Source organism: Fusarium coffeatum, assembly GCF_003316985.1.
Source record: "Fusarium coffeatum strain FIESC_28 chromosome Unknown BRIP53273_contig_38, whole genome shotgun sequence".
Classification (NCBI taxonomy): Eukaryota; Fungi; Ascomycota; class Sordariomycetes; order Hypocreales; family Nectriaceae; genus Fusarium; species Fusarium coffeatum.
The window spans coordinates 20,006-45,242 of record NW_022157835.1 but is presented as its reverse complement, the minus strand read 5'-3'; the positions used below and the strand labels follow the sequence as shown (position 1 = coordinate 45,242).

Here is a 25,237-nt window from a genome sequence, read left to right as displayed (position 1 = left end):
CAAACAGCCGACCCTAGACCTCTAGGCAGGTAGGTAATACAGTTGAGTTAGGCACTGTTAGACTCATTCTTCGTTGTCACGAAGATCAAAAGCATTGAAGAGTCAAGATATCTTGCAACTGTCAATTGAAACAGGAGTGTAGAGATTTGTCACACCAACGGGCAAAGGCTCGACCCAGTTTTTAAAATAAAATGTATTGTATATGAAAGAGATTTAGTAATCTTCCACTACTATCCTGCATAAATAGCATCAAGGCAAATCTTTTCTAAAGCATCTGGGTCTGAGCTGGTCCCTGCATGACGAATTTCAGCTTCCGTGTCGGCTCCCTTGTCTCCCCAAAAGATACGACCCTTCTCATTCAAAGTCCAATCATCAACCAGATCAGCAATAGTTTGCAAATGACCCACAGTAGCAGGCTGAGGTCCCGATCGCTTTCTGAGTGCCAAGAAAGTTGCAAACGCGGCCAGTAGTATAGCAAGGCCTGCGTAAAGCATCAACCGAGTATAAGTCATGTAAAATGTAATGCCTGCCAGAGCCATTTCTCCCTCTACGGAAGAGGGAGTCAAAAACTCGACAGGGCCTATGAATCGTCCGTTCATGGACGGCAGTAGAGCTTGACCAACGCTCCAGTGCAAAAGGGACTTGAAGATGCTCAGGGTGATGTATTCCCAGCTGGTCAATGCGTTCTTCAGTGAGTCGCTCGCGAGCAGAGACCCTTTGGGACATTTCCCGCTGGTTCCTATACCGTCATAAGCTTTCCTCCAGTGATTTTCATCTCGTGAAATGTTGACAAGGAGTTCAGTGCAGTGCAAGGCGAAAGACTGGGTTGCTTGAATAGCGGTGATGAAGAGCAAGCCCAAGCATACTTGCAGGAGCGGGTATTTGTCTTGATCATATCCATCTCCCTTTTGAGAAAAGGACATCGAGAGGCTGGCCATATTGCTGTCACAACTACCTGGAGCTTGTACATCCCATTTTAGTGTGGTTGCGCCAGGTGGACAATAATTGCCGCTATCGGCTGCGTAGGCAAGATCCAGTCCCAAGATTGTAAACACCCATCCTGTGGCGAGTATTGCCAGCGTCCACAGCAATATGATGATCATTTTTGTATGCTTGTGTGAATTGTAGATGCTCTTTTGTTTCTTAAGAGGATGAACTGGCTCCATGTCATCGTGTTCGTAGCCTTGTCCCGATGGAGAAGAGCTATGATCAGACACGGGCTGCATACATCTTCCTTCGCGTCGTTGAAGCATCCCACTCTGCACGGCCGCTAAGCAATTGCTCAATGGATTGGAACTCCAAGTTAATACAGAATCCGACCGGGTCCGAAGACACCAGGTCGAAACTATCGCGTGTCCCAAAAGTGCCAAGCCCAGTACCACCAGAGCCACACCGTTCAAAAATACAACATCCGGTAGGTAGTCGGTGGGTAATAGTAAGTAACTTGAAGCTCCGTAACAGAACGCTAGACAAATCATGCTAAAGACGTTTGTATACCACCGATTAGGTCCACTCTTGCTCGAACTGGTGAGAAGGCGGAGATTCGTATTGAATTCCAATCGCTGTTCACTGTACAGGGCCCATCTCAAGGATACCGAATGAATGAAAGCCATGCTGTCGATGCAGAACGTGAGTACGATGTTGAAAACAAGTGATAGCATTTCTGTTGCGGTCGCATCAATGTCAATGCGAGCAGCAAGCCTTTCCTTTCGCGTGGCAAGGACGTAGATACCAGACGTGATACATGCGAGGGCTAAAAGACAACCAACAAAGATGCCACCGATGCACTGTGAACGAGTAGACTTGTTGACATCGTAAAGTGGGTCAGCTTTGTTATTTGATCCGTCATCAGTACTAGAACTTTCATCATGTCCCTCTTGGGGTTTGTTGGCATCAGAGTCTTGTGTCGACGATGAAGCAAGACCCGCATTTTCTGTCTGGGTTTCCAAAAGTGTTTGAACCTCATTTGTTTCGTTGTTTTTGACAGTCGACCTCCATCTTTGTATGTCGAGCGTCTCGGCACGGACATCAGGGCCTTTCTGATGTTCCATATCGCCGTGGAGGATAATGGAACCGAATAAGAAAATTGAGAGTTGTAAATTTGTTCTTCGGAGGGCTTGACTGAGTATTTGGATCAAGGCATTGAAAGAATGGCAACTGCGACAAAATGCCTGTCGTCGGCAGCTATCTTCACGCGAGAGCGCGAGAAAAAAGGGTTCAAAGGGTGGGAGGGGAAATAATACGCTGATTTCCAGAGCCGGAAGGATTCATCGTTGCCTCAGGCTTTAGTAGGATTTGTAGGAAATTATATTGTGAAACTAAGCGCGAGGATATAACCTCGTTCTATTGGCACAAGTACGATTTTAGCCCCCAACTGTAGTGTGCAATCTACAGGGGTCCTCAATTAGCTCAATAGAGAGTTTCGCGCTAACATTCAAAACCCCTGCTGCCAAACCAGATGAGAAAGTTGATCCGTAATTGTTCTAGCTTACACGCATTGTGATATATTCAACAGGTAAGAAGAATCATGGTTCTGACCACCTACGAGACCCTTCTTCAGCACACGGAAAGCGTCTCTCAACTGTTGCATCCTCCTCCCCGACCCTTTGTAAATGCGGACCTGGCCTCTACGGATCGCCCTCGCATGGCTGGGGCTTATTCAAAGGACAAGATATAAGCTCACCCTCCATCCCCGCGATAGGGACACATTCACCGGAGCACTATCGATAAATTATCAGTTTGAACAAACATACTGTGACCCCAAAGGATACGTACACTCTTGTCGGCGCAGCATTTGGTAGCAGATGCTAAGCCCAGGGCTGAGAGGGCAAAGGTCAGAGCAGCAAAGAACTTCATAATTGCAAGTAATGCGGTTATCGGTAGGAAGGATAGTGTAGATGGTTTATGAACAACAGACTGCTATAGCTGTTCTTCTTTTATATCTCTTTCTCCGTGTGTAGAAAAATGACGGAGGTAGGTAACTAAAAGCCCAGACCTTATGATATCATGAAGGATGAAGGAACGATCCTCCTGTAAGACTGTTCTCCACTTATGACGCTCTGATGTACCTCTTCTTTCATAGCTTACCATATAGCGACGGATGCTTTCACGAGGTGCGCCGACCTTTGTCGAGATTTCCTGGAGTTATAAAATGAGCTCAGAGTAGCGATCTTGGAAGTGTATGGAAGTCATGCTGCTCAACCATCGTTGTGCATGTTCTAGTTCCGGCTTTTTCAGCTAGTGAAAACGGGACTGTCAGCTCCCTTGATGCCAGATTATCATTTCCTTTTTGGGGTTGACCAGCGATCACTGTAGATTGATATGGACGGCTAAGCCGACCACCTGTGCCGTTCTCCATATTATTAGACGCCACAGTCAGGCCTGGAGCTAATCGTCATACAATATCAACAGCGAGTGTCCCGCTGATGTGACATTGAGGGTGCTTGGGAGCAGTAAGGAAGTCTGTGGAAAGGTCAAAGCGTAAGGCGGGGGGAATGTCGAGAACATGATTCGATTGCATACCCTGTACTGTTTTCGTAGTTGGAAAATATTGTCAGACAGTTACAACGCTCTGCCTTCAGGTAGCCACCGGTCGCAGGCGCATATCTGTCAATTCGTCTCAAAGGGTCAGACAGCCACAAAAATTTCAGCTGACGTTTAGCAAAGACATGCAGAAAACTATTGAACGTAATTCCTCATGACCATGCGGAAATACGGCATTTCACTCATTCCTTACAGACACCTCATCTAATAAGAATTGTCAGTCAATTTAGCAGCAATAGTTATCAACTATATAACGGTCGACCTGGACTGTACAACAGCATTTCAATTCCTCAGTCCATCTAACACTATACTTCTCAAACCTTTTATTCGCCTTTTTACCTCTTCAGACTATTCTGCCCAACATGTTCGTCTATGAAGGCAGACTCGATTGGAAGCCTTACGGCGATAACGAAACTTTTATTATCGTTCTACCCGACGGACCTGTTCGCGTCGGAGATACTGTCTATCTCTTCTACCAATGGACCTTTAACGCGTCAAATGTTAAGAAAGACAATTCCTTCAACAAGATTGCCATTGACAAGGTCTCTAAGACTCCAGCCGGGGACGACACCTTCGTCGCCAAGTCCTCCTACTACAGTTGGGAGATCACCTCTGGTAATGTTTACCAGAAGCTCAAGGTCGTCATGCGCAATCCCAGCGGCTATGAGAGCCCTATGGAGTTCAAGCGTATCTGGCAGTCTGAGGGTGACGTTACTGCCGCATCGACCAGGATCTGGACCGGCAAAATCACCTGGGACCAGTACGCGAGCAACGAGATGGCCATTTTCATCGCGCCTGAGGGATTGGGCCAAGATAAACCCATTCTTTCCATGTGGCAGTGGACTCGCGATGGAAATGGTGTCGCGAAAGCCCCATCTTTCCGCGCTGAGCCCCAGAAGGTGATTTCTGACGATGACAGTGGTGTCAAGTTCAATTACAAATCTTACTACGATATCGATTGCTCCTGGAACAGGAAGACGGAGAAGCTCTCGGTGAAAGTAAAGAGCCCAGGATCTCCTCATGATCTGGGTGATTTTGCTCTGTCGGCACTCATTGATCATCGTTCTCAGTATGTCCAATTACGCCCTGTGTCTCTCCGCCAAGTACTAACAGCCATTGCAGTGATTGGGACCCCCCGCAAACCCCCGGCAAGAAGGCTGAGCTTGAACTCCACTCACCTCAGCCCCAACCTGCGCTGGCTCGAGTTGCCGACCCCCTGCCTTTCCCCAAAACACTTATTGAGACCCTCAGACACACCATTGCATACGCTGATCAGGCCGGATACCTTGCCCAGTATGCTCACGATGTAAGAACTTAATCTCAACTCTGCTGATTTTTACTAACCTTGGCAGCGATTCACTGCACTGGACGCCGACTTCCACGCTCGAGGGCACCAACTTGACACTGTCAAGGCTCAGGGCAACGAGCTGACTAAGGAAGTCAAGAAGCTTACAGGCGACCTGACCGTCGAGAAGGCCAAGGCCGATGATCTGACCAAAAGACTTGAAGAGGCTCGCCAAGCAAACGAACTTGAAGCCAAACGACTGCAAGACGAGATTGCGAAGAGTAAGAAACATGACTCTGACGACCACAAGGCTATTGAACTTCTCGAATCTCAACTTCAGTATGAGCGGGCCTCAAAGGCGGAAGCCCAGAAGAAGCTTGATGAGGCGTCCACTACCCTTGCTGCCGCTGAGGCCCGTAACAAGGCTGATAGTGAGAGAATCGCTGGTCTTGTCACTCGCATTGCTATCGTCGAAGCTCAGCTCGAGGTCGAAACCAAGGATAACAAGCGACTACAGGATGAGAAGAAGCAGCAGGCCGACAAGATCGCCGATCTTGAGAAGCAGCTGAAGGACCTCAGGGCTCAGCTCGAGCAAGCTCTGAAGGAACTCAAGGAGCAAAAGGAGCTCGTCAGCCAGAAGACTGCCACTATCACTCAGCGTGACCAAGAAATCACCGAGCTTAAGAAGGCTGTTGAGACAGGCAAAATTGCTCTGGCCGCATTACAAAAGCAGCTGGACTCCCACAACAATGAGATCAGGAAGCGCCTCAGGTGCCACCTGCGAAGTGAAATCACGGATGACAACGATGTCATGTTTGATCTGAACGGCGGCGGCGGCAAGAACCCTGCTGTCCATGCATGGTGAGTATTACGTGAGACTTCCAAGAGCCAACCACTAACTTGTATCAGGTCGGATGGAGACTATTACACGATGAACTCCAACGCCATGTGGGACTTCTACTCCGTTGGAGACTCTAACAACATTGTGGTCATCAAGAGCCCAAGCAAGGGTTATGTCCTGTACTCAAAGGGTATGTCTACCTTTCCCATAAATCTCTACGCAGTCACTAAATATGTTCAAGGCCACGGGAAGAACGTTTGCTGCGAGGTAGGCAAAAACGTCGCGGAGACAGATGCCCATTGGGAGATCCAAGGTGCTACTGTCGATAACTTGGATCATAAGGTCATCCAGTAAGTTATCAAAGAAAGCATTGCTTCGTAAAAAGCCCACTAACATTCGTGCCAGATTCCGCAATGTTAAGGATAAGACGTCTCTTGATCTTTGTGGAGGCGATACCAAAAACGGCACGGCTTTCTTGACGTACAACTCACACGGTGGAAAGAACCAGAAGTTCAGAGTCTATAAGATGTAAACTGGACTTTCGACAATGGCTGCATCTATCCTGACTACAGTTTCAACGTCATACTTTCACATTAATCGACATTCTTTTTCATTTTCACTTCCATTAACCTGTGATGTGTAATGTGATGAAAGAAGAGCTCCCTACATTTAATCATTTAACATCTTTTCTTGATTGGCTATGTAGTTGAGGGTGGCAAGGATGTAGCCGCCAGTAAGATAACCGCCGGTGTGCCTCACGTCGCATGACAATTACCCCGCCCTCTTTGAACGAACCTAACCTTAATACTCTTTGACCCCCAAGTATCAGTTATGATACTGCATTCGTTCCACTTGTCTTCAACCAGGACTAAATGAGATCTTCCAGTCATGCGTCAATCCAGAGAGGAAGAAGAACAAAGCCAAAGCCTTAACGAAAGTGGCTCCGCATTACCAAGCACAGCCCAGTCATCTCCATATGAGCCTCTCAACGCAGATCGAGACTGCACCCGTCTGTTGCGTATCGAAGTGGCTAAGGATGGAGATCGTATCGTTTGCACCTTGTTCACGGTCGCTTTCGGTGACAGGCCGAAATTTGACGCGCTTTCTTATATGTGGGGCGATGGGAAAGCTGAGCGTAGCATCACTGTCAATGGTGTTGACTACGGCGTTCGACAAAACCTTTGGGACGCCTTACACTACCTCCGGAAACATGTCCCCAACACTGATTACTGGATTGACGCTATATGCATCAATCAGAAAGACGTGGATGAACGTAACGGACAGGTCCGCATGATGCACCATATCTACTCCCGAGCTCAGACCGTCGTTGTATGGTTGGGCAAAAGCTATGCCGAGTACGAAACCGCGTTACCCGACTTGAAAGCTCTTCAGCACCAAATACCTTCCAGTCAATCGGCTGCTCCGGGAGAACCAGCCGATGCAGCTCGAAACAGCCCTGCGGAGCGCAGCTTGGCAAGGAAACTGTACAGTGACAATTACTGGAAGCGACTGTGGATAATTCAGGAGATCGCCCAGGCCCAAAAGATAAAAGTATGCTTTGGCAACTCGGCTACAGAATGGAAACTGTTTACACATTTTATGATCATGCATAACTTCGGATCAGATGGACCGATAAGGTTGGAACGGCAGAGGGAGGAGAAATATAGCGGGTCAAACACCTTGCTTGAACTGTTAAGAAGGCACAGAGACGCAGAGTGTCAAGATAGGAAAGATAAGGTATACGGCCTTGTGGGAATGACTTCCGACGCTCGTGGCTTTCTTATCGATTACAAGAAGTCATCCTTTGAAAGATGGACTGAGGTGATGGAGTTCATGAACAAACATAGTCTGTTTTACGACAAAGATATCCTTGACGTGGGGCATCTTATCAAGTTCTTACTGATGGGAGATGAATGCGACCCTTTGCAGCAGATCATGCGGTCGTATGCACCGAGAGAGGGAGACGACACTGATATCACAGATCCGGACAATCACAGATCATTTGAGCTGCAAGGCGCAGTACTGGGGTGTGTTATATATGTCGGTCCACATCCCTCCGAGATCGTCGGAGATCTCAAGGCTGTGGATTCTTGGACAGAGAAGATCCAAGCTAACTATCGAGAAGATCTCGGAAATGCCCATCGAGACAACGATACGATGATTCGTACGATCCTGGAGTTGGATGATTATAACCTTTCGATGAAGTGTTTCGATTGCAGAAGTACTGTATCGTGGCCCAGTAATTTATCCTTATCCCGTCGTGGCTGTTGGACAGGAGGCTGGGTTCAAAGATTGCAAAGTAGGTCTCGTGGCTCGGTTGCGAGAGACACAACATCAGATAACCCAGGTTCTGACAATTGCCGTCTCTTTCAGATGTCTTATAGAGATGGAGCACCGTGGAAACTAGGTCTCTCATCTAGTGACGTTCAAATCGGGGACATTGTTTGCTGGTTTGGTTGGCCCCGACGAGCTGTTCTGGTGCGAGCGGAAGGTGAGACACGTCAACGCAGGCTGCAGGTAGTCGGAACAGCAGTCATTGCAGAAGACTTGAGAGAGGAACGGTTGGACTGCTCGCAACGCTCAAACTGGTCCGCGAATAAGGAAAGACTGGTCGCTTATTTGGATGCAAGAACTATTTTCGTTCTCTTAGCAAAGTGAAGGCAAGGTCGAAACTAAGCTTGCCAGTACTACTTCAGGTGACGGTACGAAATTAACTTGGGGAGAGTATATATTCCATTGACGGTCAATGGTAATTGAATTATAGCAACAAGACAGTTTGTTACTCTTGAGATATGTATATATCGTAATGGTAGATGTCTCGTGGCTTGCGGCTGTTGAAATTGTCAGCCCAGGAAAGCACCCTACGGCTGAGTCACTGCGTAAACATGCGGTAGGTTTCCACTATACGGGCACTCTGTCGACGTGGGCTATGCCCTGTATTCTTCTGTATGTCTTTGTACATGTTCTGCTGAGTATACAAAGATTCTTCATCCTGGCCAGCCGTGACATCTCGACACTCATACCATGCCCTCTTCTCACCTGAATGAGGCTTTGAAGACAGTCCCAAATGTACAGTAAGTTTGGAGAGCCAAGACACAGCGATAGCTCGTGATTGGTGGATCTCACTGGCATCAGAACAATATTAGTGGTCGAGTAAGCGCTAACCGTTGAGGGGTAGCGTCAGCATGGCTGAAAGCAAATTTCATATTACTTCTGGCTAATCGCTATCTATTTGCTCTTTGAGTCTAGGTCCTATTATTCAAGTCCCTTCCTTGATTATCGTCCTTTCTTGGACTGATACAGCTCCGCGGCTACAACTTCAGCCCCTATCAAAAGATTCCAGTTAGACCCCGCAATTATAGATAGTAAGTTCAACCCTGAATCCGGTTGGTGTATCTGACCGCCGCACCAGTCCCGGCGCAGATTCAGCTGGTCCACGGGAGCAAGTAACCTCCCTAAGAAGTATTCTCGTTTGGATTCTAACTTGTATTTCCTCGCAGCATGCCTTTCGGTGGATCATCTTAAATGCGAACATGTCTAATCCGAATGACTACACCGTTGGATGGATATGTGCGATAACGACAGAGTACGTTGCTGCCCAGGAATTTCTCGACGAAGAACATGAGGGTCCCGGCTATGTCTCTCCCAACGATAACAACCATTACACGCTGGGGCGCGTTGGGAGGCACAATGTTGTTATCGCTGTTCTGCCTGACAATGAGTACGGAAAGTCTTCTGCTGCAGGCGTGGCAAAGTCCATGATGCATAGCTTTCCTAATGTTAGAATCGGATTGTTGGTCGGCATCGGCGGAGGAGTGCCTGGTAAGCATGACATTCGTCTTGGGGATGTTGTAGTAAGCTCTGGTACAAATAATGGCGGTGTGATTGGGTATGACATTGGCAAAGACATACAAGGACAAGACTTCAAGTTGACCGGATTCTTGAACCAGCCACCAGTCCTCCTTCGGACAGCCATGAGTGGCCTAAAAGCACGATATGAGCGCAAAGGGCACCAACTCTCCGAGACTGTCAATACGGTTCTCAGCAAGAACAAACGGTTGATCAAAAAGTACAAGCAGCCAGAAGCATGTACCGCCGACAAACTCTTCAAATCCGAAGTCACCCATCACCTGGTCTGTGCGGCGGAGTGTCGTTATGATGAATCGAATTTGGTATCACGACCCGAAAGAGATGACCACGAAGATAGTCCCGTCATTCATTACGGTCTTATCGCCTCAGCCGACAAGCTAATGAAGAACGCTTTAGCTCGGGATAAGCTTTCAGAAGCGCATGATGTTTTGTGCTTCGAAATGGAAGCAGCCGGGCTTATGAACCACTTTCCCTGCCTGGTTATTCGTGGCATATGTGACTACTCAGATTCACACAAGAATAAGCAGTGGCAGGGATATGCTGCGATGGTGGCTGCGGCCTATGCAAAGGACCTTCTTTATCAGATACCTCCGAACAGACTTGAAGCTGAAAGGAAGCTCAGCGACATTCTATCCGGTAATAGCCAATTGTAGAACTACAACGTTTTCTTATTCATTGACGCCATATACAGTATTCCCAGAGGTTGCAAAGGAGCATCGGGATATTTCGAAAGAGCACCGTGACATTGCTGTTGAGCAACTCCAAGCCCAGAAAGACCTAGCCCAAAATAGGCTATCCGAGGAGCAACAAAGGTGCCACCAGGTGTTTCGCCTTACAAATAGCAGCAAGGATGCTACATACGAATGGTATAAAGACCGAGTGGAAGAAAGGGTTGAAGATACATGTATGTGGTTCCTCAAGCACAGGAACTTCCAGACATGGTTGAAACAAGACTCTGGCCCATTGCTAGTCTCAGCGGATCCCGGCTGTGGAAAGTCGGTTCTAGCTAAGTACCTGATAGACCACGGCCTACCGCGATCAGCGAACATTTGCTACTTCTTCTTCAAAGACCAAGATCAGAACACCGTTAGGCAGGCTCTTTGTGCCTTACTTCACCAGCTCTTCTCACTAAAGCCAGCTCTGATTGAACATGCTATGCCACAGTTCCTTAAAGATGGGCAAGGTCTTGTTAAGTCTTCAGAATCACTTTGGAAGATCCTGCAAAGCTCTGTCGAGGACCCTCACACCGGATCCGTGATTATAGTCCTCGATGCCCTAGACGAATGCGCCGAATCGGACTTTGCGGAGCTTATGCGAAATGTGGAGAAACAATTCCATTACGGCCAGGCTGGGTATGGCAAGTTGAAATTTCTTCTGACATGTCGTCCATACAATCAAATCTTATCCAGATTCCACACCCTATTGTATGTGTTTCCGGAAATACACATACCTGGAGAGGAGGAGTCAGAAACCATCGCTCAAGAGGTGAATCAAGTTATCAGATACCGGGTCAATCAGCTGGCGATGAAGAAACGCTTCACAACCCAAATCAAGGACCACCTAGAGAAGAAGCTACAGAAGGCAACTCATCGAACATACCTCTGGATATACCTTGTGTTTGACTATTTGCAGAAACACGACTTTAAAAGAACAGTCAAGGGGATCGAAGCCGTTATCGCAAGACTTCCTACCAGTGTCAACGAAGCGTATGAACAAATCCTCGGTAAGGCCAGGAAGGATCCGATGGTTTTCAAAGTCTTAAGCATCGTCTTAGCAGCGAGCCGACCACTGACCCTATCGGAGATGAACGTTGCTGTCAATATTGATGACAAATGCCAGTCTATTGACGACCTCGACTTGGAGGACGATGAAGACTTCAAGGCTCGTCTTAGATCGTGGTGCGGATTATTTGTCTCCATCCACCAAGGACACATCTATTTCATTCATCAAACAGCTCGTGAGTTTCTTCTCGCAGATCCATCATCACCGAGACCCGTCTCGATTGGCCTGCACTGGCATCACTCTATCAGTATCCAGGACGCACACGTCACTATTGCTAGGCTCTGCGTGCTCTATCTGAACTTCTACAACTCGAAGGCTGGGAGATTGACAGATGTAGGTGGGGAAAACACTCATTGTGGCGACAAAAACCCTTTCCTAGACTACTCGGCCAAAGCCTGGGCCACTCACTTCCATAAGGCTGACTTCACTGACAATGACGACATTATACCTTTAACTTTGAAGATCTGTGATACTGATTCACAGAGCTACTCGGTATGGTTTAAGATCTATTGGAAGAGCTTGGTTGTAAAGACTGGTAAGGGCCTTACGGATCTGATGGTAGCTTCATACTTCGGCCATTATACCGTCGTTAAGCTGTTACTGAACAAGGGCGCGGAGATAGAAGCCAAGGACAGCGAGTACGGCTTAACACCGCTACTATGGGCCGTAAGGAACGGATACAAGGCTGTTGTTGAGATACTCCTCGAAAAGGGTGCTGATATCGAGGCAACAGATACCAAGCGTGATCAAACGCCACTATCATGGGCCACTGAGAAAGGGCACGACGCAATCGCCAGGCTGCTGCTTGATAAGGGTGCAGAAATAGAAGCCAAAGACAGTCAATATGGTCAGACACCGTTACTACTGGCCGTCAGGGAAAAGCATAAGGCTTTAGTTAAGGTACTGCTCGAAAGGGGCGCGGATGTTGAGGCCAAGGATAGAAATGATAGTTGGGGGCCACTGTTATGGGCCGCCAGCAATGGGTATGAAGCTATCGTTGAGTTACTTCTTGACCAGGGCGCCGATACTGAGGTGAAAGACAACATGTATAGCCAGACGGCACTATCGTGGGCGGCTGAAAGGGGGCACGAGGCCGTTGTCAAGCTGCTGCTCGTCAAAGGAGATGCCAGCCCACAGGATAATGTTGGCCGAACACCATTGTTTTTTGCGACTATGAATGGGCACGAATCTATCGCAAGGGCGTTACTTCACCATGGGTCTGTTGATCCTGACCAGGAAGACCGGTATGGTTCGACACCTTTGTCAATAGCTGTACGACATTCTCGCACAGGGCTGGTCAAGATGCTGCTCGCTACCGGCCAAGTCACCTTCCCGTCCGGGGATCGTTTCGGACGGTGTTCGTGGTATTGGGCTAGAAGGTGTGGAAATGCCAGCATCCAGCAATTACTGCTTGACTACGCAATTGGAAAAGACATAACAGTTTGCGAGAGCGATGGTGATGTTGTCGTTGCATCCTGTCATGAGACATCCAAGTTTTGTGATGTATGCACTTTGGGTATTCAAGAGCCTGTGGCATTCTACTGCTGCAAGGTTTGTAGCGGCGGAGACTTTGACGTTTGTCTGGAATGCTACAAAGTCGGGGGACGTTGTTTGGCGCTTGAGCACAAATTGGTCAAAAGCTATTCTAGGAAGTAGAATCTTTTATTCATCCTTACTCTTATCACTTTCCTCATCTTCATGGATATAGGATGCTCTGCACCTCTACCGACACCTTGTAAAGTACCTGAAAGTTACCTGTCTCTATGTATGAAAATCTCCCTAGTAGAGCGCTGGACCAGGGTAGACTTTACACAATTGCAAAGAGATAGGTATGTCGGGCATATAAAAAGGAGGATGATGCTAGTGTTTATCTCTGAATTGGGAGAACTGCTGAATCTAATAAATACGATAAAGGGGTACATTGTCGGGATATCTTCCTTCTAGTGTTCGGGGTCGCCTCTTTGTCCGGACCATGGTAACGATGATAAAATACAACGCCTTTGCCTGGGGAAGTTAATTGAGGGCACAACTGATCATGGCACCCCGGAAGCACGCCTCGACGAGATATACCGAAAGGTGCTCGCCTTCCCTACAAGAGACTTGGCCGGCGATGAGAGGGACCTCAAGTTCTTAGGGTACAGGTCTATGCTGGGTTTGATCGCTCTCGCTTTCGAACCACCGTCAGTGGTCACCATCGAAAGGTTATTGAAGCGGGAAGGGATCCGGAAGACCCTCATGAACTTTCGTTCTATCCTAGAAGTCCCCCAAGATGACCGATCTCCGGTTAGCTTTTTCAATTTGTCTTTTCGTGATTTTCTCCTCAACAGGGAACGGTCTGGGGCGACTTCGTAGTCAATCCTGCGCAGGTCCACCATGACTTGTTTCTCAACTGCCTTACCATTATGAACAAGTCTCTTCGCCAGGATATGTGCGGTCTCGCTCACCCAGGGACCTTTACTTCTAGCATTCCGAAAAGCCGTGTTCATGAATGCATACCACAACACATCAGATATGCTTGTCTTCATTGGTCAGACCATCTCTCCAAGCTCAGTAGTCCCAAGCCGGCACCTGGACCTATTGGGATGATAACGGGGAGGTTTACGAATTCCTTTCTACTAAATTTCTATACTGGCTCGAAGTCTTGAACCTAAGAGAGTATCACCGATCAATCCCAGTCATTAGATATCACCAATCTTTAACTACAGTGGGTCAATGGTTCGTGATCGTTTCGTTGCGAGTCATGCTAACATGTTCTGCTAGGAGGAAGATTCACCCACTTTATCTTCATTTCTACAGGACGCCTATCGGTTCATCCTCTACAATAGTCAAACTATTGGCGAAGCTCCTCTTCAAGCATACTGTGCTGCTATTACCTTCAGCCCTGTTAAGGGCATCGTTCGCAGCACGTTCCTAGACTTCATTCCACCCTGGACCATAAGGTATCCAGACTGGAGAGATGAGTGGGGAGCCGAACTCATGGCGTTGAAAGGGAAGTCCTATGGCTTTGATGTGTCCAGTGATGGGAAGGTCCTAGTTTCAGCAGACTACGAAGGAGTAACGAAAGTGTGGGATATCACCACAGGACATGAGATGGCAAACTTCCGGCATTCCTCTAGGCCTTATGAAATCGCCATATCACGAGACAACACAACGATTGCAACTCAAGTTGAGGACAATGAAATTGCACTGCGGTCTCTTGTGGATGAGGATGAAGCCGTCATGCCTCGCTCCTCCAAACCGTTTGCACACATTATTACCTCACCCACGGATGATATTGTAGCATCGATATCAGCAAACCACACGATTATGCTATGGGACTTGAAAACCTTGAAGGTCGTCGAGCAGGTTACTTATGACGACGAAGAGGGCTACCTCCGTCCACCACTTGTCTTTTCACCTTGTGGACAAGTGCTAATAGCAGGGTGTGGAAGAGAGACTGGCGGGAGCCTCTTTGAGTGGAATTTCAAGGATCAAACGCGAAAGAAGATACGAAAGCATAAGGTAGAGTCCAAACGATCGCAATATCACCCGATGGCGAGAGGGTTGCTTCTTGTGACGAGTGGGGAGATTTTAAAGTCTGGAGCAGGGAGACTGAAGTCACAGAGATGGAAACTGAGATGGGAAGTGGTGCCTATTCAATTACCTGGCATCCCAAAAAGTTGTCGATACTCGCCATCGGATTCTGTGGTTCTATCCTACTTCACGATGTAGCCAGTGCTTCACCGCAAAAGATCAACCACTTCCACTTGCCCGATTCAGTCACGCGTCCAATACATGACTTGATCTTTGCAGGAAGTTCCTCAATCTTGGTATCTAAAGACACCGCAGGCTCTATAAGCTTATGGGATACCGAGATGACAAGTCCTCTGATTACAGGAAAGAGAAGCATACAGTCTCTCGATTTCCTACACGGGAATGGAAACAGGGTGCTGGTAGTCACAGAAGGCTATGCTGAGATATTGGATTCACGAAGAAGGTCCAGACAAACCTTTCTCACTGGCAACAGGACGGTTGCGTGTTCTCCAGCTCAAGACCTTTTTGCCTTCTGTTCATGGAATAATGCAATTCAGTTTTGGAATAGAACCCTGACATTAGTCAAATGGATCCCTGGATCCACCGACGTCTTCTTTCCTCAAGGCGGTACTCACGTGGTCCTCTTGTCTCGCAACAAAGCCCTCGTTTTGGACTATGCCAAGCTTGATATCAAGTGCCAGATTGAGCTTTCTGGAGAGTGGGTGCCTGACGATGGAGTTATTCTTACCAGCCAAGCAATGGGTCTTGTCACCAAGGGGGACGAAGAAGGATCCAGAAAGATTTGGCTGTTTCTGTTGGAAACTGGTACAGTCGTGCCTGGCTTTCCTCGTTCAGTCGGCCCCAAGGAAAAGAAGCCCTCATTGTTCACATCGCCCGATGGCCAGTTCATGATATACGAAGGCACTGATAAAAACAATAGCAATTGATTTGTGGTCACTAATGTAGGAGCCGACTATGAAACCGCAATCCTGGCTTTCGGCGAGAAATATGTTTCCACTCCTCTTACACCACTTACGTTCTCGCCCACAGGAGACCGTGTCATTCTAGTAGCCCATGGGGAGACTTTTCCAGGCCTTGACGGTGACACGTCTCAAGATGGTGGCGAAGGCGTAGTCAACGAAACTGATTTGGGGACCATCTTTATGTGGGATACGAATACCATGATTTTAGTGAAACACCTAGCCCCTGCGGGGTTTCCAATAAGGCACGTCCACTGGTGTACGGAAGAAAGAATAACGGTTGAAACCTGGACTGGTCGAAATGTCGAAATCGAAATATGGGACGTGGAGAAAGAGCGATTACTGCAAAAATGGAAAGTCGGCAACGATCCTTTATCGAGCCATTGTTGGTATAGCGGAGCTGACCGTCACCACTTCAGTCTGGAAGGGGGATGCCTTCCGTCGCCAACAGGCGATAAGGCCGCCAGTTGCAGTACACTCACTGAAAGAGATCCGTATCTATTGGATGTTGAAGGGGGTTGGCTGTGGCAAGGCACTGATAGGCTCATTCATCTCCTACCAGAGTTTACAGCGGGAAACGAGTGTTGGGCATATCAGTTTACGTCTTCCACATTAGTTACCTGGCCTGTTAAGGCAGTTAACCAGAATAACATCGTTCTTGGACTTCGATCTGGTGGCTTGGTATTTGAGTTTGATACGTCGGAGGAACCTTTTAAGAAGTAAGTAGATAAACTTTTAATATTACTTAAGTATGTAGTCGAGATGCCCTCTATTCCGCGATCTTAGTTCCAGTATCTACCCTGTCTGGAGTACAAGGTAAGTAAATTAAGATATAAAGTGGGAAGTTTATACACGGGTCCAGTCCCATCTTTTGCTTTCAGACATAGAACGCTAAAGTGTTTTCGATAGGAACGTGATCTCGTCTTTGATAGGAATGTGTTCCAGTTCTTAACTGAAATTTCTTTTCGCATCATGATTAGGGTTGGGTGCGTGACAAAGCAGACATCTACGATGCTTGTAATCTAATCAACCGCACGCATCTTAGCAGTTATAACTGATCGCCTTAGCTTTCAAGTATTCCCAAAGCTTATTATATTATAATATATGTAAGATCTGGGAATAGACCAGTTACTGCTGTATTGGTTTCATGGCATATAGAGGCATTTATACATAGCTATGTTGGAAGTTCGTATTGCTTGGCAACTTCCGATGGGCCCAATTAAAAAAGTTGCAAGTCCCAACTGGTTACTCGAGCTGTATATAAAGAAAACATAAACCTGTAGTATTTCCATTTAAAATCTTGTATAATTGTGACATCAGGTTTGCTTTACACTTGGCTAGTCCAACGTTGGTCCTACGTCACCATACCAATTACGTCATCCAAGCCAACCTCAACCAAGTTGTCAATCAAGCCCAGCAAAATATAAACCCAGCACCAGCAAACAAACCATTCACAAAAACCAAAATCTCATATCAGAACACTCAATTCACAATGTCAAAACTCGTTAACGACGTCAAGTCCGGTATCAAGGGCATCCACGGAGCCGGCGAAGCTCTCCGCGGCAACGTCCTCGAAGCCACAGACCAAGCCTTCCACACAGACAAGAACGACCCCTCAACCCTCAAAAAAGAAACCGACAACAAGATCGTCGCTGAAAAGGGCAAGCAAGACATGAAGGACTTCGACAACACGCTTGCGCGACGCGAGCATGAGCACCGAGGCATGGAGCCACCTGCGCATGTTGGAAAGAGAGAGACAGAGATTGAGAAGGAGAATGAATTGAGGAGAAGTGAGCGTGAGCTTGAAAGAGTAAAGGCGCAGGATAGACCTAAGGAGGGGCTGAGTCGCGAACCAGGTACGATTTTGCCTGGGGAGACTAGTACTTATGGGACTGGAAGGACTGACGATGATGTAGATGTGCCTGCGCGAAAGTTGGCTTAAGGGCAGCTTTTATTACCACACATTAGTCTATGCTTCTGTGTGGCTCTTCTTGTTTGTTCAGACATCAGATGTCAGCGGAGAGGATTATTTAACGATATATATTTAACGAAGGAGGAAACGGTTGTATGGTGGTGTGTAAACTTGAGATGGAATCAATATACCTAACAGACTGATGTCACAGTGTTAAACCCATTATTCTTTGTGTGATTTATCTATGAATTGAATACTTACATGTCCCCGTACGCATGCGGTTTTTTTTTCTCGCCGCCTATTTCTATGCACTATCTATTTCTTATATCCTTTCTCAGCACTCTCATATTTCTCCCCGAAAGTCTCAAACCACTTATCAGTAGCGCCCGCTCCCATACCCGCACTAATAGTCTCGTCACCCCTCTCAAACTTGGGCACGACCTCATCCATAAACTCCTCCACCGTCAAAGTCTGCGGGGCATGCTCCTTCTTGTTATCATCCGGATTCTCCCTCTCACGATGTAAATCAGTAGCAACCATAGGCGGCGCAAGCTCCACGACTCGAATATTGGTATCGTGCAGTTGAGTGCGCAAGTTCATGGACCAAAAGTGCAGCCAGGCCTTGGTGCCGTTGTACACGGGGTTGATGATGCTGAATGGGATGAAGCCTAGGACGCTTGAGACGTTCATAATTAGAGCGGCTGGCTTTCCTTTGAAGTGTGGAATTAGGTGCAGTGCAAGATGCATGGGACCGCGGATGTTGATGTCAATTTCTTGATCGGCTTTTTCGAGGAAGTCGTCGTTCTTGAGCACTTCAATTGGGCGTTGGACGCCAGCATTGTTGATCAGACAGTCCAGTTCTGGGTGCTCGCTGGTGATTTTCTTGACGAAAGCAGGAATATCATCTGTCTTTCCCGTGTCGAGAACATAGTAACCTGCTGCACCGATCTCCTTGGCTGTGGTTATGAGATTCGCTTCTGTTCGGCCTGCGATGAGAACCTTTTTGCCCTTGGAGATGAGATACTCTGCCAGAGCACGGCCAATGCCACCACCTCCGCCGGTGATGACGGCACAATTGAAAGCGAGAGCGTCTTGTGGCATTTTTAGAATATTTCAAGTTATCAATAACGGCGTAGATAAATTTCGGGTGGCTTCGAGGTCAAGTTCCAGCGCTGTTATATAGTGGAAACCCGATCGGAGCTTCGGCACTTATACTGGGGAAATGTTCGCGTCATCGGAGGCGCTACGCCCGTGGATCTTCAGACAACAGAACACAATCTTGATGAAAACGACACCAAAAAATGACGTAAATTGATTAAAAATGCAACATTGAATATCGCTTGATGGAGTACCTAGTGACTTTTACGTGCCTGTCAGCACTCAATCGTTCCACATAATCTCGGAATTATTTCAAATCTTTCCAATGTCCCCACAAAGAACCTTTGCAATTTTGAAATCCTGCTCAATAGCCGGACTGTAAAAAGCGCAGTTTTCCAGATATCCTAGAGCGAAAGATGTCCATTTTTTATCCACGTCTGATGCGATTTCGCGGATGTATGGGTAGGGTGATACGCTGAGTGCAAAGAAGACGCAGATCTGACCAAAGATTCTGAAGAGAGTGAGTATAAGGTAGCGGAGGAAGGGGAGGGGAGTCTTACTGGCTACAGACGAAGAATTTGAGGGGATTGCAACTTCTCATTGAGTTGGTGACTTGGATGACTGATGCCCATGCGAGAACTGCGTTTATTGCGTCTCGGCATTTTCGGAGGTGGCCTTCTGTCAGCGATGACGGTCTTTCTAGAGCGCGATGTCTTGGGAAATCAGTATTGTATCTTTCCAGGTTTCATGAGTGTTATGCTTACAGCAGTGGTCGACCGATGTGATACCTCGCAACGAAATATCTGGCATGAAGCCAGGCCGTCACGAGCGCATCCGAAGGAGACTCAGCATGCGTCAAAGGCGCTTTGGGATCGAACTGCAGCATGGGCGGTAATCTCTCACGCCACTGTTCTAATTGCCGAATAAGTTCATCTTCAACAGGTTCAGTCGGATAATCAGCGGTCGGATCTATCCCGTTAGCAAACCACCTCACCTCATCTCCACCCTCCGTAGCACTTACTAAAATGAAAAAGACTATTACGCGCCCTCGTGAGGATAAGCCGATGCGCAAGCTGCGACAGGAAGTGATAGTGGAAAAAGGGATCATCACCCGGATATCGAAATGATCCAAAGGATGCTATATCTCGTGCGGAGATGAACTTTGGTAATGCGATGTGTTCTTCGAGTTGGAGGGAGTTGCTTGGTGGGAGGTTGAGTTCTTGGGAGAGGACGGCTTCGAACATGCTTGTTATCCAGAAGAGGCGGGATTGCATGTCTAACATCCATTCGTCGCGATCTCGTGATACACTGGGGAGGTTAGTATTGTCAGTGCTTTGGAGTGGGGGAGTGACTTACTTGTTCCAGAAGAAAGCGCTGCATGCGCTTGCTTTGCTTAGCATTGACCACCAATCCAATGGTCGAAGAGCCTCTGCATAAAACAGGCTGCTGCTGTTAGTCTCACGTCAGAAACCGCGGTGGATCAACATACCCTGAGAGCAAATAGAACTGACAAGCCTGAAGATCCTGCTCGCACATCAAAAAGCCAAATCTCTTCCTCGCTTCGTTGAAAAAGTCTAAGCCCGGCATCTCATCTTCCTGCTCGCTAGGATACGGAGTCGACACAGGCGTCGACGCAAACCTCGCTTCCCGCAACGCTTTCTGTCCCATTAATCCCAGCGCCATAACGACGAGGACGATACAACTTTCGATGCAGATCCCAAAGCTGCCATCAATTGCTACGCCCAACGTACGCTGAAAATACGTCTTCTGATCCAAGATCGGCGTGGCGAGATTGAAAGTTGTGAAATACACATCCGACAACTCCTTCAACGTTGCGATGCTTAGCTTAGAAAGCCACTCAGACGACATATCCACCGATGTGGAATGCGGTAGTTTCGGCCGTGCAGCTTCCAGGCGCGTTGAGTACGTCGGACCATTCATCTGACACATCAACTTCACAGACTCGGGCAGCGCCGACTGGATAGCAGGCCAGAAGAGAACCTGATGCGCGCTGAATGATATCGCCGGATTGGGATCACTTGGTGTTTCGACGATGGTGTCGCGGCGTGCGAGAAATGAAGGTACTCCGAGGACTTCGCTTGAGTTGGCGGGGGATTTGGGATTGAATGGTCGCAAAGCTGTTGAGAGCATACGAGCTGCTTCTAGGGGCGTTGCGTCTGTTTGTTTGCCATCGTCAATTTTACCTTCGATGCGACGGAGGATATTGACGATCATTCCCAGCGACGCTTCATTTCTAGAACCATCAGCAAAAGACTACCCACAAAATGTGCTTGACTCACCGCGTCGCCTTTCGCGTAGTAAATTTACACTGAATTCCCAAAGATCTACAAAGACCACAAGGAAAATCTTCATCACATCTCGTTTTCTTCTGTCGACAATACTCACAAGCCTGTCATCCATGTCAGCCTGACTCATCCTCGTAGCAATTTTTCGTACCTGCCGTGCAATGAAGCCGCGCTGGCGCTTGGAGGGAGGACCCTCGTCGGAGGGCGCCTCGAGGGCTGGACTACTTTCTTCGCGGTCTGCCATGCAAATTGTGGTGGTGGTGATGTTCTTGGCGATGCCGGGGAGGAATGGTAAACTCCGGTGGTGACACGTGAAGGAATTTTTGATGCTTCGGTAGACGGGTATAGGGGGTATAAGAATATCATGAAAGTTGAGCAGCAGCGTTTCATAACTTTACGCAAATCCAGTAATGTGACTCATCTGTCTTGTTTAAGTTCTATCTCTTTTACAGGTAACCATTTCTCATTTAGCTTCACTATTTGTCGCGTATACCCACTGCGTACATCTACGCCTTGGTCGCAACAACAAACAATCTAGGATAAGGCAAAAGAACTTTCCCATCCACCTGCGCCGTATAAGCCTCCTTCAACTTTCCCAAATAAATACTAATAAACTCCTCCTTCGCCTTCTCATCCAAAGGATCAACATAAGGTCGCAATCCAGTTCCTTTGACCCACTCAACAATACCCTCGTGGTTCTCCATAACATGCATATACGTCGTCTGCCAAATATCCAGATCCGCACAAAGAGGCTTCAATCCATCCCAAATCTCAGTCGGTGAAGGAAATTGATCGCGTTCAATGTTTGCGCGGGCAAGAATGTCGATCCAGGGTTTGTTGGGCATGGCTGCTACTTCGCGCATGAGCGCGTGACTAGGCTCGTTCAGATTGTAGGGGATTTGGAAGGCGAGACTTCCACCTGGTGCAAGATGGTTGAGGAGCTGTGTAACAATCTCAATGCGTTTGCCATTGGGCAACCACTGGAACACAGCATTGGAAAAGAGTACATCGACAGGCTGCTCAGGCTTGTAGCTCGTCAAATCAGCCACTTCAAAATCCACGTTAGGCAGCGTCTCCTTTGCCTTGCGAATCATATCAGGCGAAGTATCAAAGCCTGAGACTTTGGCATTGGGATAGCGCTCTGCTAGTACAGCAGTTGAGTTGCCTGGTCCACAGCCAATATCCACGACGCGCTTGGGAGACGCGTTGGGCACGTGGGCTAGAAGATCTGTGGAAGGTCTTGTGCGGTCTTTGAGGAACTTGGAGTATTGGTCTGCGGACCACGTATCTTTTCTTTGGGCCATTGTGGTGCTGAAGGATCTTGAGGTTGGTCGCGTGAGGGTGTTGAAGAGATGACGTCGCGCGACGTGGGACAGAGACATTGTTACTAATGGGGATGAATGTCAGTTGCGTGTAACTTGCGATATCTCTGTCATTAAGTTCAATGTGGGCTTGTGAGTTTATATAAGATTGACCAGTGTTGCCTCGGTCAATATGAGTCCCAGGATAAAGGCTATTCGGCACGCTGGTGGTGATGATGGACTTGGGCAGATGACGGATGCGGCCGAGTCGGTCTCCGATGTTCTCGTCCGAGTGAGCGGGACCGAGTCGGCTGAGTGTCGGCGTTTCGGATGTTACGTCGGCGGGCGATCACGAGAGAAGGGCATTATTCGGCGACAAGTAAAGAAAAACACGAGTATAATAGGTCAGAGACTCGGTCAAAAGCCGAGTTTGAGGTATTCTGAGGAGATTGAATGAGATTTCCAAGTTTGGATTCGGTGTCATTAGATTGGAGCGGTTGATTGTGTGAAGTCCATGTGAGGAATCGTGCTTAATGAACATCCGTAGAAGACGGGAAAGTGAATACTCAGCAACCTTTTACACCAGAGGAGACCAAGTTAAAAAAAAAAAGATCACACACATTATTCTTCTTAAGCTCATTATGGTATCTACTAATATTTACTCCTAGAGAGACCATGTCATGTAACTGATTCACCTTCCTGACCTCTGTTTGCTTCCTACCCTACAATGAGCGACGTGAGATTTACGCGAAAATCCACGCGCCAGGAACATGAGCGTTTCTACAAGCGAGCCAATCAACAAACAGTTCCGGCCGCGTGGCCTAATGGCTAAGGCGCTAGATTTCGGTTCACCAAAATCAAATTCTCTAGAGATTGCAGGTTCGACTCCTGCCGCGGTCGAAAGCTAGCTGGTCCAGTTCTTTTTTTGCGCTTGAAACGGTTTTATTTTGTCAGTCTACTGGTTTATGACCTTCCTGTTGGTGGTTCTACGATGGCCGCTTGAGTCGTGGTAAAGAGTCAGTGCTACTGGGGCTCTCCACTTTACCATTCCAAAGACGTTCACCACCTCGTGAAGTCACTAAAAATAGAGTCGAGAGGCAATACCGTACAAACCTTTCCAGCGGACCTAACCAGCACTTTAGAAAACGAAAGTCATGCATCATAGACAGATTCGGGAGATGCTTCTATCATCCCCATCCGGATACAGTAACTCGTCAGTCAAGCTTAACTACATTTAACTTGCCATTGACGAATTAGAGTTTCTACCAACAGTCAAGGAGCTTAACACCGGAAGGGTAGTTTCCCGGACCAGGCTTCAGATTCTATTGGTCAGACTCTCTATTTCTAGACTACGGAATTCAGCCCTTTGGCTAAGGGAACTCAATTGAACTTTCGCTTCCTGATTCTCCAGTGACATTTAGAGTTCAGACCCTGGTTTCAGCTGGACTCCGGATAAGACGTCAAGTTTCAATATGTAATTTAGCCACGAGGAGAAGTGGAGAGCTGTCCGTCATGCATGAATGTCCATTGGCTGATACACCAGATGAAACCAGGTACTGCCGACTGCTCCTAGGGCTGGTCCTCGGTTGAGATTCAGACATCCCTGCCGATATCGTGTTTGAGACTCACGATAATGCAGATTTTATGGTATGCCGGTAGTTCGATTTTTGTAACGTATTCCCGCCAAGGCGTATTGAAATAACCTTAAAGCTATCACGGGCAAGGTTTACCAGGGGACTGTTTGTCTCATAGCTTCGGCCAAACCGATGGCAAGGCAGTATCCCACATTTTGAGAGTCACGATGCTATTCAGAGAAAAAGAATAGAACTTCTATAAATGTCAAGAGATTCCTCGCTCTAAACTCATATTCTCATCAGCTCAGTTCGTTTCTTCACTTTCATCACTACCATTCACTTCAATACCACTACTTCAATCACTACAAAGTCTGCGACTTTCTTTAACAACCACTATCTTCAAAATGCCTTCTTTCACCACCATCGTCACCCTCCTCGCTGGCTCCGCCATCGTCAACGCCGCCGCAGTCCCTACCGAGCAGCACCTCACCACCACCACCCTCCACACCCGTGAGCTTGCCAAGCGCGAGCCCGTCACCGCCGCCATTCTCACCGCAGCTGGTACTGCGGCCGTCACTGCCATCGTCAACGAAGCCGTAAAGGCGGCCGTTGGTTTCATCGGCGACATCTCCAACTTTGACGCTGGTCGTGAGGCCTTTACTGTGCAGACCACTGAGGCTATGATGGCCAACAACCCCGATCCTGAGCGATTCCAGGCTGCTGCTTGTTACAACCAGGGTTTCTCGGTTGCTGATCCTGCCAACATTGATGGACAGTCTTCTGTTGAGTTTAGCCTTGGTATTCTCAACACTGATTATGAGTGCATGTACATTGCTGCTCCTAACCAGTTCTTCACTGAGGGTGATGGTGGTTTGATCAACGTAAGTTTAAGTCCAGTTACAGAATATCGAAGGGAGCTAACAGTTATTCATAGCTTTCTTTCACTCACACCGACCGATGCACCTTCGACCAGGAGACTGCTGATCTCACTTGTGTTTAAGTGAGGGAAAGGGAAGGAATTCATATTATGTCATGATGAAAGATAAAAGAGGCGGCTGGCTGTCTATATTTTGTTATGAAATGAGTAGAGCAACGTGCTTAGATGGATTCATGTTCCGATTATCCCACTATCAATCCATGTCTGTGCCTTTCATACTGCTGGCCCTTTCCTACATCGATTAAGTTTCGACGAACCTTGATATAATTAACCTTTAACCTTTACAATTTGTTTC

General features: G+C 47.6%; 9 protein-coding genes across 9 annotated transcripts; 5 read left to right on the top strand and 4 right to left on the bottom strand.

Annotated features, from left to right (window-relative positions):
* Window positions 1-230: 230 nt before the first annotated feature.
* Window positions 231-2,051, bottom strand: FIESC28_01477 (uncharacterized protein; the record flags this gene model as incomplete). The annotated part of the gene is made up of 1 exon (XM_031155627.1): window positions 231-2,051. The coding sequence occupies one exon, from the start codon at window positions 2,049-2,051 to the stop codon at window positions 231-233; it is 1,821 nt and encodes a 606-aa protein (XP_031020315.1).
* Window positions 2,052-2,627: 576 nt separating this feature from the next.
* Window positions 2,628-2,856, bottom strand: FIESC28_01476 (uncharacterized protein; the record flags this gene model as incomplete). Its single annotated transcript, XM_031155626.1, has 2 exons — window positions 2,628-2,720; window positions 2,776-2,856. The coding sequence occupies 2 exons, from the start codon at window positions 2,854-2,856 to the stop codon at window positions 2,628-2,630; spliced, it is 174 nt and encodes a 57-aa protein (XP_031020314.1).
* Window positions 2,857-3,905: 1,049 nt separating this feature from the next.
* On the top strand, window positions 3,906-6,201 carry FIESC28_01475 (uncharacterized protein; the record flags this gene model as incomplete). The annotated part of the gene is made up of 6 exons (XM_031155625.1): window positions 3,906-4,612; window positions 4,666-4,849; window positions 4,896-5,689; window positions 5,738-5,859; window positions 5,911-6,019; window positions 6,075-6,201. The coding sequence occupies 6 exons, from the start codon at window positions 3,906-3,908 to the stop codon at window positions 6,199-6,201; spliced, it is 2,043 nt and encodes a 680-aa protein (XP_031020313.1).
* A 356-nt stretch (window positions 6,202-6,557) lies between these two features.
* On the top strand, window positions 6,558-8,076 carry FIESC28_01474 (uncharacterized protein; the record flags this gene model as incomplete). The annotated part of the gene is made up of 2 exons (XM_031155624.1): window positions 6,558-7,833; window positions 7,889-8,076. 2 exons carry the CDS (start codon window positions 6,558-6,560, stop codon window positions 8,074-8,076), a joined length of 1,464 nt encoding a protein of 487 aa, XP_031020312.1.
* Window positions 8,077-9,202: 1,126 nt separating this feature from the next.
* Window positions 9,203-15,781, top strand: FIESC28_01473 (uncharacterized protein; the record flags this gene model as incomplete). Its single annotated transcript, XM_031155623.1, has 7 exons — window positions 9,203-10,175; window positions 10,231-12,872; window positions 13,266-13,604; window positions 13,649-13,917; window positions 14,027-14,036; window positions 14,082-14,743; window positions 14,908-15,781. 7 exons carry the CDS (start codon window positions 9,203-9,205, stop codon window positions 15,779-15,781), a joined length of 5,769 nt encoding a protein of 1,922 aa, XP_031020311.1.
* A 1,525-nt stretch (window positions 15,782-17,306) lies between these two features.
* FIESC28_01472 (uncharacterized protein) lies at window positions 17,307-17,756 on the top strand (the record flags this gene model as incomplete). The annotated part of the gene is made up of 1 exon (XM_031155622.1): window positions 17,307-17,756. One exon carries the CDS (start codon window positions 17,307-17,309, stop codon window positions 17,754-17,756), a length of 450 nt encoding a protein of 149 aa, XP_031020310.1.
* A 285-nt stretch (window positions 17,757-18,041) lies between these two features.
* On the bottom strand, window positions 18,042-18,827 carry FIESC28_01471 (uncharacterized protein; the record flags this gene model as incomplete). Its single annotated transcript, XM_031155621.1, has 1 exon — window positions 18,042-18,827. The coding sequence occupies one exon, from the start codon at window positions 18,825-18,827 to the stop codon at window positions 18,042-18,044; it is 786 nt and encodes a 261-aa protein (XP_031020309.1).
* Window positions 18,828-19,136: 309 nt separating this feature from the next.
* On the bottom strand, window positions 19,137-22,512 carry FIESC28_01470 (uncharacterized protein; the record flags this gene model as incomplete). The annotated part of the gene is made up of 9 exons (XM_031155620.1): window positions 19,137-19,335; window positions 19,385-19,537; window positions 19,589-19,793; window positions 19,846-20,132; window positions 20,181-20,267; window positions 20,314-21,078; window positions 21,125-21,132; window positions 21,282-21,522; window positions 21,641-22,512. 9 exons carry the CDS (start codon window positions 22,510-22,512, stop codon window positions 19,137-19,139), a joined length of 2,817 nt encoding a protein of 938 aa, XP_031020308.1.
* Window positions 22,513-24,409: 1,897 nt separating this feature from the next.
* Window positions 24,410-25,005, top strand: FIESC28_01469 (uncharacterized protein; the record flags this gene model as incomplete). Its single annotated transcript, XM_031155619.1, has 2 exons — window positions 24,410-24,886; window positions 24,940-25,005. The coding sequence occupies 2 exons, from the start codon at window positions 24,410-24,412 to the stop codon at window positions 25,003-25,005; spliced, it is 543 nt and encodes a 180-aa protein (XP_031020307.1).
* Between the last annotated feature and the right edge of the window lie 232 nt (window positions 25,006-25,237).